This window comes from Electrophorus electricus, chromosome 11 (assembly GCF_013358815.1).
Source record: "Electrophorus electricus isolate fEleEle1 chromosome 11, fEleEle1.pri, whole genome shotgun sequence".
Classification (NCBI taxonomy): domain Eukaryota; kingdom Metazoa; phylum Chordata; class Actinopteri; order Gymnotiformes; family Gymnotidae; genus Electrophorus; species Electrophorus electricus.
Genome location: NC_049545.1, coordinates 8,617,374 through 8,630,716, shown reverse-complemented (window position 1 = coordinate 8,630,716; position 13,343 = coordinate 8,617,374). Strand labels below are relative to the sequence as shown.

At 39.8% G+C, this 13,343-nt stretch overlaps 1 protein-coding gene across 6 annotated transcripts in view; it reads left to right on the top strand.

Annotated features, from left to right (window-relative positions):
• Nucleotides 1–13,343, top strand: part of pcdh15a (protocadherin-related 15a) — a 167,135-nt gene that overhangs the window by 88,819 nt on the left and 64,973 nt on the right. For 5 of the 6 annotated variants that reach the window (XM_035531806.1, XM_035531808.1, XM_035531810.1 and 2 more), the window contains 9 exons: nt 1,152–1,260; nt 1,545–1,657; nt 3,387–3,593; nt 3,834–3,854; nt 5,150–5,284; nt 7,239–7,388; nt 9,070–9,263; nt 9,530–9,662; nt 10,072–10,151. In XM_035531806.1, the coding sequence (XP_035387699.1) occupies nt 1,152–1,260; nt 1,545–1,657; nt 3,387–3,593; nt 3,834–3,854; nt 5,150–5,284; nt 7,239–7,388; nt 9,070–9,263; nt 9,530–9,662; nt 10,072–10,151 (1,142 nt within the window). The remainder of the gene's footprint in view (nt 1–1,151; nt 1,261–1,544; nt 1,658–3,386; nt 3,594–3,833; nt 3,855–5,149; nt 5,285–7,238; nt 7,389–9,069; nt 9,264–9,529; nt 9,663–10,071; nt 10,152–13,343) is intronic. The other variant, XM_035531809.1, reaches the window with a different exon arrangement.

Sequence of the window (13,343 nt, the reverse complement as noted above, 5' to 3'; positions counted from 1 at the left end):
GTATTTGTGCTTGGATATTTTTTTATGCAGTGCAGTTACCGTTGAATCCTTTGATATTTATGACCATGCTGTTTCTGTCATTCAGTAAAAAAAGCGAGCTGGAGAATTATAATTTGTTTGGCGAACTATTTCACCTTGTATGTGAGAATTCTGTTTAAAAGGAAGCAGGTTAGAGATGCAATGCATGCATTGGCTTTGATCTAGCGCTATGTGAGCTCTCAACTTTGCTACCACTTTCCGAATTGATCTGGCTTTATTAAGCTTCCCTGCAGTAAGAGCAACATTTGTGCAATGCAAACACAGTAATCTCAAATAAACCTACAGTGTGGTAACTAAAAAAGAGCAGGAAATGCCATCCCCCAACTTGCTTGTATTCTCTTTATTTTTTTTATTTTGCTAACTGGAAGTTACATTTCCAGGAAAAAGGGTTTATTTTTGTCCATCATATTTTCATCCCCTTCTCTGACATGTTCTCCAAAGGAATGGTGATATGTGGTGGAATGGTGGAAATAGGAAGATCAAAGATATCGATGTTGACGTGAGGTGTAATGTGATAAGGGCATTTTTCTTTTAAAGTCTGCTTATGGCTCCTGGAGGGCAGGGATGTGGCTAGTCTTGAATGCCTCAGGTGGGGAAGCGTGTGATGGCATAGGTAATGACTCATGATAGGCATTTATTTAGCATATCTTAATTAGTTCCTTGTTTGGAGTTAGTAAGGTTTTGCTTTTGGCTTTTTTCTTACTAGAAGCCTCTTCATTTTTGTGTATTGTATGTGTATTTCTATTTTTCTGTCTCTCTGCTTTTCTGCCTCAGAGTGTACATATGTTTGTATCTCTTTACCTCCAAGGGCAAATTCACATGTACAGCTAAGGTTGGATAGCATTTAGGAATTGAAACGATACAAGTGCAGATATGCCTCTCCTTTTGGGGTTATTTTTAGCAAAGAACAGAACAAAGCCACAGTGTGTGCCTTTTACCGACATGTCGAGCCTTGCAGTTACTGTACCATGACTGGTTCTTTATGGTGAGAAGGTAGATCCATTTATTCATCAGAAATTGCTCCCATTCATATCTGTCAGAAAAGCCAAACCCACTACTGTAGTTACAGTTGGTCAGCCCTTTATGAGCCCTTTATTTTTTATTTTTTTTAGAGCAAATTGAACCCTCTAAATGTGACTCCACCCATTCGAGCAGTCGACCAAGACAGAAACATCCAGCCCCCCTCAGACAGACCCGGCATCCTCTACTCTATTCTGCTTGGTTGGTATCCACAAAGCATTATCTCACTGTGCCTATCTCTCTCTCTCTCTCTCTCTCTCTGTCTCTCTCTCTCTCTCTCTCTCTCTCACACACACACACAAACACACACACACACGCGCACACGCATGCGCACACACACACACACACACACACACACCACACACACACACACACACACACACACACACACACACACACACAAAATGTCTTTAATGCAATTAGAAACAGTATTACTTATTTAGATTAGTTAATTGTGCAGGCTCTGTTCCTTCTGTGATTTGCAGGCCAACCAGAAGTGTACCCAGAATTCTTTTCTCTGAACACTACCACAGCAGAGCTCCGCCTGTTGAAGCCCGTCAGAAGAGACATGTACCAGAGCTTCACACTCGTCATCAAGGTCAGGAGAAGTCATTTTCATTCCTACACGTACTGTCTCAAACATGGGACTCAGTGAGTGCTTTAGGCCCGAACTTCATTTCAGCATCTATGTTACATCATTGAAGTGTTATTAAGATTGATTTTTACCAGTTTTCCTTTTCATTGATAGCTTTTCAGATTTCCTTTATTAGTCTTGATGTATTCTCATTATAACCTTCCAAATCATATGATATAGTGTAATTACTACAAATATATTCACATTACCATAACAGTGAGATACATTGGAAACTCTTTCAGAGTTGCATAAATGAGGCATGGTAACTAATCAGAATGCATTTCTACCAAACCCTGCTGATCTGCCACAAGGCCAAGTTAATTACAGCAGATTACAAAAAATATAGTACTTTGTATAATAAGGCCTTAATTCTCCATTCTGAGTGGATTCACATAAATAAGACATCTAATCTGGCCTACAAAACATTCAAACACTGTTCCTTTGAAAGACAGGAAAGAGAAAAGCAAGAAAATAAGAGAACCATAAACTGAATGGTTTTATTAAATAGGAGGATTTATGGGTTACTCTTGGGTTAGCAGAAGAAGCTGGGAAATGTTATTGTGCATTTTTGTTTCCACTGAAAGCTCTGTATTAGCTCAGCTTGAAGCTTACCAGCTCAGGACTTGTCCCTGTATTACTGACTCAGCTCAAAGCTTACCACCTCAGGACTTGTCCCTGTATTACTGATCTAGCTCAAAGTTTACAAACTCAGGATTTGTCCCTGTATTACTAACCCAGCCCAAAGTTTACCACCTCAGGACTTGCCACTGTATTAAAAGTCATGCCACTCTAGCAGAAATGTGTATGTAAACAGTCATGTGTAGGTGGATTCAAAGTGGGTATAAATAAATGCTAGCATAGCAGCTCGAATAAGCAAACAGATTCACACACACAGACACACTCACACACGGAGCCTGTCAATAAAGGTAAACATGTGCCCTAATACAATTAAACAATGAAGGAGAAAGAGAAAGACTGGGTGGGGGGACTGGGTGGCATAAAGCATATCACTGTTCAGAAAGCCACAGATACGTAATTTAGAAATATTAAATGTGTATATTTTCCCTGCAAATTGGTGCATGCTCCTTTGTGCTCTTCTGATGCAAGATGCATTATAGACAAGCTGTTCTGAAATATTACAAATCAGGCTTTGTTTTCATGCAGTCATTTTGTAAAGATGCACTGAAAAATAAACTATTAAACAACATTGTGTAGAACCTGTATTATGCTGCTAAGGAAAATATTCCTTTGTGTTTTCCTCTGCTGGCTTGTGTATTATAAAAAAAAGATGATTGTGTGAGAAATGCTGAAGCATGTTTATCATACAAGGAAGCATTTGTATTTTAAAAAATATTACAATTCCTTAAATTTGCTGATATATTGGATGTGAAGTAAATATTTCAGTTCACAGTGGACTAGACTCACGGTTATCTGTAATTATTTACCAAACAGATCTTTACATTTCAAAAATAGAAAATTTAATCTAAGCAACAACTATAGCATATGCTAACTGCCAAATGTGATATGTAAATTTAGCTCTATGTGTTAGCCTATCCTCACTCATTTAAACTGTAGCTACAGGGGAGCTCTCTATAGTGCTGAACTGCTCTCCTGCTGGGCTAGCGCTGAGCTGGCAGTTTCATATATAGATGCATTTATCCCAAAGTGTTTGTTTGGTTGTGCTTGTGAGCAGGCTCAGCAGGATAATGGTCACCCTCTTCCTGTACTCGCCGATCTGCACATTGACATTTTGGATGTAAACAACCAGGCCCCCTACTTCCACCAGCCGTCCTTCCAGGGTTTCATCAGCGAGGCCGCTCCAGTTGGTGCCACCATCTCTGGTGTAGCCAACCTGACGGCCCCTCTAGCCATCACTGCCCTGGACAATGACATAGAGGAGGTGTGTACACAGCCATATATATATATATATATATATATATATATATATATATATATATATATATATATATATATATATATATATATACACACACACACACACACACACACACACACACACACACCTTCAAACAAAAACACAGTCTCTTTTGTTTTGTACACTGAAGTAAGCATTATCACTGTGACTACATTGGGCAACGGCAGTTGGTGATATCACGGTGTTTGTATGTGTGTGTTGCAGCTCCAGCCAGGTGCCATACCAGTAGGTATCAAGCTGATGTAAAGTGTCGTGTGCTATGTTCTTTCTCTCTCTCTCTCTCTCTCTCTCTCTCTCTCTCTCTCTCTCTCTCTCTTTCTCTTCCTCTCTTTCTTTCTCTCTCTGTGGTGTTTTATCTGGGTTGAGATGAGAACCATCTATTTGTGGAATATTTAAATGACCACTGACCCTGCTCCTATATTGACTAACCTGAAACTAGTACTTATTGTAGGGTATTGTTTATTACACTGATGTTGACTAACAAACTCTAGTACTTATTGTTCATTGGACTTATCATTGTCTAAGAGCTTATGTATTTTGTACTTCTAGACATCAGCATTGAGCCCTGTATTTCTACAGTATTCTAGTTCATTGGTATATTGGACTCTAACCTACTTTACTGGCTAGGATGTATTCTATGAGTAAATGACAAAGCACTTTTTTAAGTCACTCTGGTAAAGAGCATCTTCTAAATGCTAAATAATAAAGGTAAATGTAATGTAAGTGTGAGACTAATACAGTCTAATATCATATTAGTTCCTCTTCAGTGGCTGGATTTAGTCCTTATATGTTGTGTTTTCTCTTTGCTTTTCTCCTTTTTAATGCCTTGTTGATTGGCCACGAAAATGCATTTATTCATTCTTAGTATGATCCTTCCATGTGGTAAGAGTCACTGTGGCATAATATTTATTTTAACATAACAAGAAAGTAACTAGAAGTGTTCATTGTGCTTATTGTCAGGTTAAGAGGGCATGAATTCAGTGAATTTAGTTTGTCTATGAGTGCCTTAAGCACTGACAGAGTGCAGCGCTCTCTTATTGCCTGCAATGTTTCTCACAGGAACCAGTGGCAATATGCCAATGGCACATTCACCTTTGAGCTGTTCTGTCTGTATGAAACACTGAACGTCTCCCACCCCAATCTCTCACTCTTTCTCATTGTTCTGTCCTCTTCCCCGTCACTTGATCTCAATCATTTCTCTCATTCTTTATCTATCACTTTCTTTCTCATTCTCTCTATACCTCTTTCAGACATTAGTAATTTGAATCAAAACGTAAATCAATTTAGATACTCATCAGATTATTTATATATTAGTGGCCAATCTTTTATCCTTATTTTAACCAAACTGCAGCTCTCCTATATTTATGATCCTTCAGAAATGTTTTACACTTGATTTTATTTTATTTTTTTTTATTTTACAGACACATTCAAATGTAGCTGTGGAGTGACTGAAACCAAGAAAGTATGCTTTCTCTGATGTGGGAATTGGTGTTAAGATATAATTTGTTTCTTCCTTAAAGACTAAAGACCCACAGTTGAAGATATCACTAAGTGACTACACCTCTGTCTTCTCTATTACCTCTTCTGGAATCACTCGTTACCTCACCCTGCTCAGGCCAGTGGACAGAGAGACACAGATGAACTACACTTTCACGGTATGAGCAAACACACACAAACACACACACACACACACACACACACACACACACACACACACACACACACACACATACAGAGAGAGAGAGACATACATTCAAACATATACACAGACACATTTGCTTATCACTGTCTCAGTTACTTCCTTTATAGCTAAAAAACAAAGATGTTCAGTGAGGATAACAAACACCTCTGTAAATGTGATGATCTGCTCTGAGGTTTCTTTTCCTGTTTATATGATGTGAGTAATATTTTTTACTATGATTCTTACTGTGAGAATTCTTCACCCATTACCTCACAAATCAGCATGAGGTCATTCTCTTGGAAGAACAAAATAATTGTTTTACAGAATAGATGGGATGGCATGTGAAGCCCCTTTTCCTTGTGGTTTTTATTCCATGGCTGGTTTCTAAAGAGGGCTCTGGCATCTGAGCAGTGTCCAGCTTCAAGCCCCCTGTGATCTTCTTACCAGCTTTGCTCTAACATAAACAAATGGTCAGTCAGGCCAAAGGAACCATATGGTTCAGGGCTTCAGTAGTGGCTGCTGTGTTCTCCATGATTATAAACATGTTTATTTTGTAAACGTGACTCTTCTGTATCTTTCAGTGCTTAATGGTAAGGACTTTAAACCTAATCACCTGCAATAATGCCTTTGGTGGGCTTAACAATAGGCTGCTTATCAACATAGAAGAGACACCTTAGCATTTGATGCAATTTCATTTATGAAGAAAGATCTGAATGAAAATTAGTTGATTGTGTTCCTGAGTGGAGAGGAACAATTATGCCTAATTATGGTGGTAGACGATGATGCACTCATCAGCTATTTAAATAATGCCTGTGTTATTCTGGGAATTGTAGTTATTTTTTGGTTGTTTTTCTGGTTCAACAAGCTCACTGTGTAGTGCGCCATTCATTTTGACCACTTAAAGTTTCAGATGCTTAGAACATTGGACCCACAGGTCTAATAGTATTCACATCCTCATGCTGTCATTGCTTTGCAGTTTCACATTTGTTTGCTTCTCCTTCTTCAGTAATGTCCCTGACAGATCCAGTTACAAGAATGCATCTCTGAAACCCTTAGAACAGGAAATAATATCCCATGCCAGATAGGTTTACTAAGTTCAAAGCAGAACCAGCCTTCAAAGACATAGAGCCATCTGTCTTAAGCACATAGCAGGAGCGCATTGTGAGAATTCTGCTCCTCCCCTTCTGTCCACAGCATATGCCAGGTTAAAAGAATCATGCAAATGTAAAGCCCGCGTACTACAACTTCACTTCTAAAAGAATGAGCAGCATTCATGTAGAAATTACCCAGAAGTGAGAAGATCTTCCACCAAGAATTACTGGATCCATGGCACACTCATGCACACAGTTTGCTCTAGAAATCAGCACAATCATGGTGAAAAGGCAGCTAGCAAATGCATGTGTTTATGTATTTAATACTGCCTTTCCCTGAGGCAGGCAGAGAAGGTATTGAGCTCTAGCCACACTTACAGCCAAGAGTCTCTGGAGAATGTGCTTAGGAACACCACTGCTGCTTGGAGACTTGAGCTTAGAGCTCAACTCCTATGAGTAACCTTCGACTTGTATGTCATGCCGAGAAAATCAGGAACAGAAGCTTATGGTCAAATGCTGAAGACTGATGCATTTTGAAGCAGTGTGTTTCTTCTGTAACAGGCAGTTTGTGTGTTTTCCCCCAGTAATTGCACACCATTTTATCCAAAGATGCATGTAATTGCTCAAATTCTCTGCTTTAAATTGCATCTTGTTAGCCCTCACAGCAGGTTGCGAGCTCCTTCAGTTTCTATGTCCTTTAGTCTAAAAAGTGAGGTGACATGCTAGGCATTAATGCAGCATTTTCCTTCCAAGCTTTCAAACTCATATTTGTCAGTAATATATTCAGAGATTGCCAAATAGTTGTTCAATCATATCGTTTTAACACTCATCATGCAGATGGTGGCATCTGATGGGGTACAGCAGACCATTCCCAGGACAGTGAACATCCTAGTCATTGATGCTAATGACAACACACCCACCTTTTCTCAAGTGTCGTATACCAAGGATGTGTACACCAACATGCAGCCGGGGGACACTGTAATACAGGTGAGCTGATTCCTGTCATACTACGTTCAGAAATGTCTCAGCCTGAAGACATACTTTTAATGTATTTCAGGAAAGTGTAATGTGGTAAATCCTATTTAGAATATGAGAGAAATATTAACTACTGTACTGTCCAACCAGAAGGTACCATGTTGAAGCCTCATGAAAGACCATTTTGAGAAAGTTTTCTTTTCCTGAACATTCAGCCAAGCTGAGGAGGTGAATGATGGTTAGAAGTAAGAGAGGAACTTCATAAGATGGATCAAAGGCAGAGTTGCTTTATTACTTAGTCTTCTGAAGTTCCAAGAGTTCCACATTTACAAAACTCTCTACAACTTTTTGCCAGCCAATAGATCCAGAAGGCTCTATTGCAGTAACAATATGCTTGATTAAGTTTGCAAAACAATATTTGCAATACATTTTAGTACTGTTGGAAATATTTTAAAAGACTTAAGCACCAGACAAACATGTCTGAAATAAGGTGGAACATTATGACTGTTTTTGATTCCCCAATATGTGAAAAAGCAAAAGGCTCCATCCAGAATGTACACTTGATCACATGCTGGCAAACCAGGAATCTTCATCAGAGGAGTTTTCCTTGTGAATGCATAGATGTGTAAGAATAGGTGTCCTAAGTGGTCTTGCTCACCTGGTAAGGATTGATACTGCCACAGTTCTGCTGGATTCAAGGGTGAAAGTTAGACGTTATGAGACAAGCAGCTGACACAGGTGTTCTTGTATTACTGACACTTTAATTAATCAGACCTAAAATATGCTTATTGCAACCCCTGCTGACTCAGCTCATGCATGGAACTGGTGTGAGCAGCATTAGCTATTTTTAAAGTAATTGATTTAGAAAGATATGGTTTATTTCCAAGAAATAATTTTAAAAGAATTTAAAAGTTTCTGTTGTTGGTTAACATGTTTTTAGTGTTAATCAAGATTGGCATATTTCTTTGAAATCTCATTCAGACATAGCATGTATGCTCCATATCAATAAACCTGGATGCTGAGCACATGTGAGATATTATGGTAATTGCTCGCTTTTTATATGGCTAAAAGCATGCTGCTATGGCCAAAGCTGGAAGCCAAGTAGCAAGGTCATGCAGTTTCAGCATGAGTTGTGACAGTTGTACCAACTTCAAACTGATTGACACATTCTCCTAGAAGGAAAGCAATTTGAACTCTTGGTCCTTAGTAAGTGGTGCTGAATTAACAACCACTTCAGCACTAATGTGGTGTGTGCTTATGTTTTAGACAACACTTCAGCAACCCTGTCCTCCCCACTGAGCAGGTACTCACTGTCATGTTAAATGCAAATTTTTGGAAAGTTCTCTTAAAACTTTAATTATTGATAGTTGCTTTCATTGGTCTGACGAAAATTCACTCTTTCTGTCTTCTACTTCTAGAAATCTTACTTACAGACAGATTTCTCTCACTTTAAAAACATTTTACAGCAGACTTATAAATTTTCCAAGAAGGTCAATCAATTCTTTTGTGTATTTTAGGCAGGGCAATGCTTTCTCAAACTGCCCTTCATGTCAAAATGGTACTCTGGAAAAGACCAAATGAAATGCTTCAAGTCTTATGTGGACTTAAACACAGTGTTCAGATTTCTGATATGTTGAAACTGTTGTAATCATGATGAACAACTGGTTGGTTCATGTCTCCTTCATTTCACCAGCTTACTGCTCAGGATGCAGATGAGGGTTTGAATGGGCTAGTCACCTACATCATCTTGGCGGGCGACCAGGGGGATTTTGTGATAAATAACCGAACAGGCCGTATCACCATAGCCCCAGGGGTCAGTCTGACCATGGGCCGCACCTACGCCCTCACCGTCCGAGCAGCGGATAATGCGCCTGTGGCTGAGAGGAGGTGGACCCTTTTGCACTTTATCCCACTAGTCACTCTGAGATGTACTTAGTTCCTCCCACCACTTATCTGTCTCCATGCCTGCTTAGTTTTACACTCTGGCTTTCATTTAGCTATATATAGCTTCTCAGTTATATTTATTCATTTTAATATTTTTAGGATTTATGTTGAATTATGTTTATCTTTTAAAGTTACTGGTTTATTATATAATGTCATTCTGGATTACTTGCAGCTAAAAAAAATATTTATTTATTTATTCTTTGCTACAGGAGCTCCATAACTACCGTTTATATTGAAGTTCTGCCTCCTGATAACCAGAGTCCTCCACGCTTCCCTTCCCTGATCTACAGCCTGGAGGTTAGCGAGGCCATGCGGATAGGGGCGATACTCCTCAACCTGCAGGTCAGTACTGATGCTACTTCTCAACCTGCAGGTCAGCACACACAGTACTGATGGCAGCATCTACTTTCTTGTTTGTGATGCTCAGAAATGACCATTCTTAGTTTTTAGTTTTATTTTGCTAATTTCTTCTTTGGAGTACAACCACAGCAAATTCAAAGTGTTAAATAAATGTTTTAAAATTGAAGATTTCATCAGTGAATGAAAGGAAATCAGACTCTCTCACATGTAGAGCCATGAACCCTCTCCTGAGAAACTGAAAGGTGTGGAGGCACATACATATTATTAACTGGTATTCAGAAAGAAGGAGAGATGGTGGGGGTGGGGAGATTAGGAATTAGGAATTAGCTCATTTGCCAAAATAAAATAGATATGATCCATGTCATCTGACTCTATTTCTGTGTTCCTTTAGGCTACAGACCGTGAGCTGGATCCAATTACATACCACATTGAGAGTGGTGATCCACAGCAGGTATTCAACCTCTCTCAAACGTAAGTGTCCACATAATACAGGATATATAATTTAGGACTGCTGTACTGATGAAATGTATTACTGTTATATAATGCCTATTTTTTTTACTTTCCATTTATAAACTATGCAAAGAGAAATAACAGAGTTGGCATATGGAATATAGAAAGCATATTTTGGTGAACTTGGATTATATTTATTTTTCCCTTTTGTCAAACCTAAATAGCTGACAGTAAAGGTGCTGAAGTTAGCTGTCTGCAGTGTACACATTCTGTACTTGATTTAACTTGCCTAATGTGAACTTGTGCGATTAAGTTTTAGTTCATTTAGTTCATTTTTAGTTCATTTAGTTCAAACTCCCTCTGAAGAGCTATGGAAATTTACCCTAGAGATGACAGCAGTGGTTGTATTGCTAGGCCAGTGAAATATGTTGAGTGCATCTGTGTTCAATCAACAACTTTAATCCCCTTAGCTGTGAATGACATTCAACTTTCAAAATGTAAAACTACTTATGATGAAAATTGAAGAAGATAAAGTTTTACTCTTCCATCTTACTGAGGAAGATAAAGTTTACTCTATCCTCTTAGTGATACTATGTGGCATAACCTGCAACGATCATCCAGCGAATCTGGGAAAGTTAGGTGGGATAGCATCAATGGAATATTTTAAAAGGTCCCTGCAAAGTGAAGGAATGTGAAGGGAAATCTCAAGCAGAAACTTGTGTAAGGTGGATCAGTCTGAACTCTAGAAACCTCACCTGCAAAAAATAGACTCACTTACTTCAGTAGTTATATTGATGGGTATGGCTGGTTAAGCAGCTACCCACCTGGCAGTTAGTTTTTGGTAACCTGGCACCTGTAAAGGGTCATATTGGTCTTTTCGACTCTTTCCTAGGAAGCTCACAGATACTGTGCCAATTAGCCTGGATCTGCTCTGCCTGCTATGCTGATGGCATGCCACTTGCCTCAGATGCTGCTGAAGACTCTTTCTCTCCACAACCCACAGGGAGAGAGTGACAGTGGCAAAGAAGGTGGTGAACACACTCTCACTGCAGCTCTGAGGCAGTGCCAGTAAAGGCTGAAACTGTGGGGCAGAGCGGCCTAGCTTTGTAGTCCGGCCGGCATCTCTGCACGCATCATGGGCATGTCAGCTTTTGCCGACAACCTCTGTACATCTTCCGGCTGTCAGCCCTCATCTCCACATCTCCTCAGCTCTCTGAACCCCTCTCACTCCTTTGCTCCCAGCCCCAAGCCAGGGATGTGCAGCCAAGGCTCTTCAGATGAGTAGAGGCAAGATGAACAGAAAGAGAGAAAGGGGGAAAACTTGTTACTAGGGAAATGTATAAGAAGACTGGGTTAAATATTAAACTAAAGAGGTCTGTGTTCTGTCCCCAGGATAAACACATAAAAAAGGGGATGTGTGGATGTTTGATGTCAAAACTTGAGCCATTGAACACAGAGCTCACAGAGCTGTTCAACATTTACTATTCCCCTTCTCTATTCCTCCTGTTTATCCTCTCCTTTCCTCTCCTCTTCTCTCCTCTCTTCTCTTCTCCTCTCCTCTTGGACAGTACATTGCACTTCCCAGCAGACGTTTTAATCACATTAATTCCTAAATTTCCTATGCATACAATCACATGAGCGCACATTCATATGTATAAAAACAATACAAAGATAAACACAAACACATAAACACAAAAAAGTATGACTGAAAATAATACTGCACCATGTGCAGGAAGCAACAGAGAAATATGTCACAGCTATATAATTAAAAACAGTAGTTCACAGTGTCAGTATCATGGAAAAACACTTATGTGCTTTAATTGTTCTGTAGTCTGGTAGTTTTGCACCATCATAAGACTGAAGCCCCTCCCTGAGATGGGAGGAGCTGGAATAGGTGATTCCCAGGGTGTAAGGGGTCAACAATTATTTTCTCTGCACATTTCCTAGTGCTGCTGGTAAACAGGTCATGAAGATTTGGTAGTTTTGCATCTAAAGCCTTTTCTGCAGACCTGCTGTTGCTTTGTAGTTCATGCAGGTCATGTGGGATGGCACAGCTGCACCAGTTTGTTTGATTAGGCAGTTAGTGATGACTAACTGTGTGATCACTGGATAGGACAAGATCATCAGCTTCTGGGGCAGGTGGAACTTTGGCATGAATGTCAATAACAGGTGAGGGAGTATTATAGAACTGCAGGAGGCAGGCTATTTGGGGAAAAATGTTTCACCCCTGGATAAACCACAGCAGTTAGATGGTAATAAAAAACAGATCAAATTAAATAATTTTTTCTTAGACCATGCAGCCTCTTTGTGAGGCTGTAGAAATAGTACTATTGGTGTTTTTATTTTGCACTGTGATTTTACGAGCTACTGAGGACAGCTTCAATCTATCATTTTGGCATCGAGAGAGATCTGTTTCTGGGAAAATAAAGTGGTACAATTCAATGTGTCTTCACACACAGCCACACACAGACACACACACACATACACACACACACACACACACACGCATACATACACACGCACACGCACACACACACACATACATAGTACAGTTATCTCCTGTATCAAACTATCCCTAGTGACAGCAGTGTTAACAAAATCCAGCCTGTCTGACAACATCTTGCTCTTTACAATCTTACACACAAACACACCCACACACAGACATACACACACAAATATACCTTTCACTCAAGCATGCGGCGCTCTGCGTAATGCTGGCAATAGCCTCCTTGTGGTTTTGCTAATGGTTACTATGAGTGGGTTTGTGCAGGCCGAACACGTTTAGTGTAGACTGGGCCTTTTTCCATCCTTGCTGCAGCCTCCATTAATAAACATGAAGACATTAGCAGGGCTTATGATGCTGCTGTTTTGTATGGAAGTGGTGATGAGGTGCTCCGTGGCTGTGGGCCAGCTCTTTCCCTGCTACACTGAGGGAACAGCAGCCTGCTTTAGCACCCTGATTTTGCAGTTATTAGGCTGTTAACTAATGCTTTATATGGGAGGACTGTTCTGCAAAGCAATGCTGCTTGCAAGTGTTCAGTAATTCATCCCATGAAAAACTCCACAAGCATCTTGGGAGTTGTCAAGTTCTGTTGCTGAGATCTATGGTTTGTGTACCACTCTGTTACCATGTCTGCTTTGTATGTTCACTGATGCGTTTCTTGTGTCTGCACTGTGCTCTCTGATCTGTGGTGTAACTGTGGGATTTTTTAA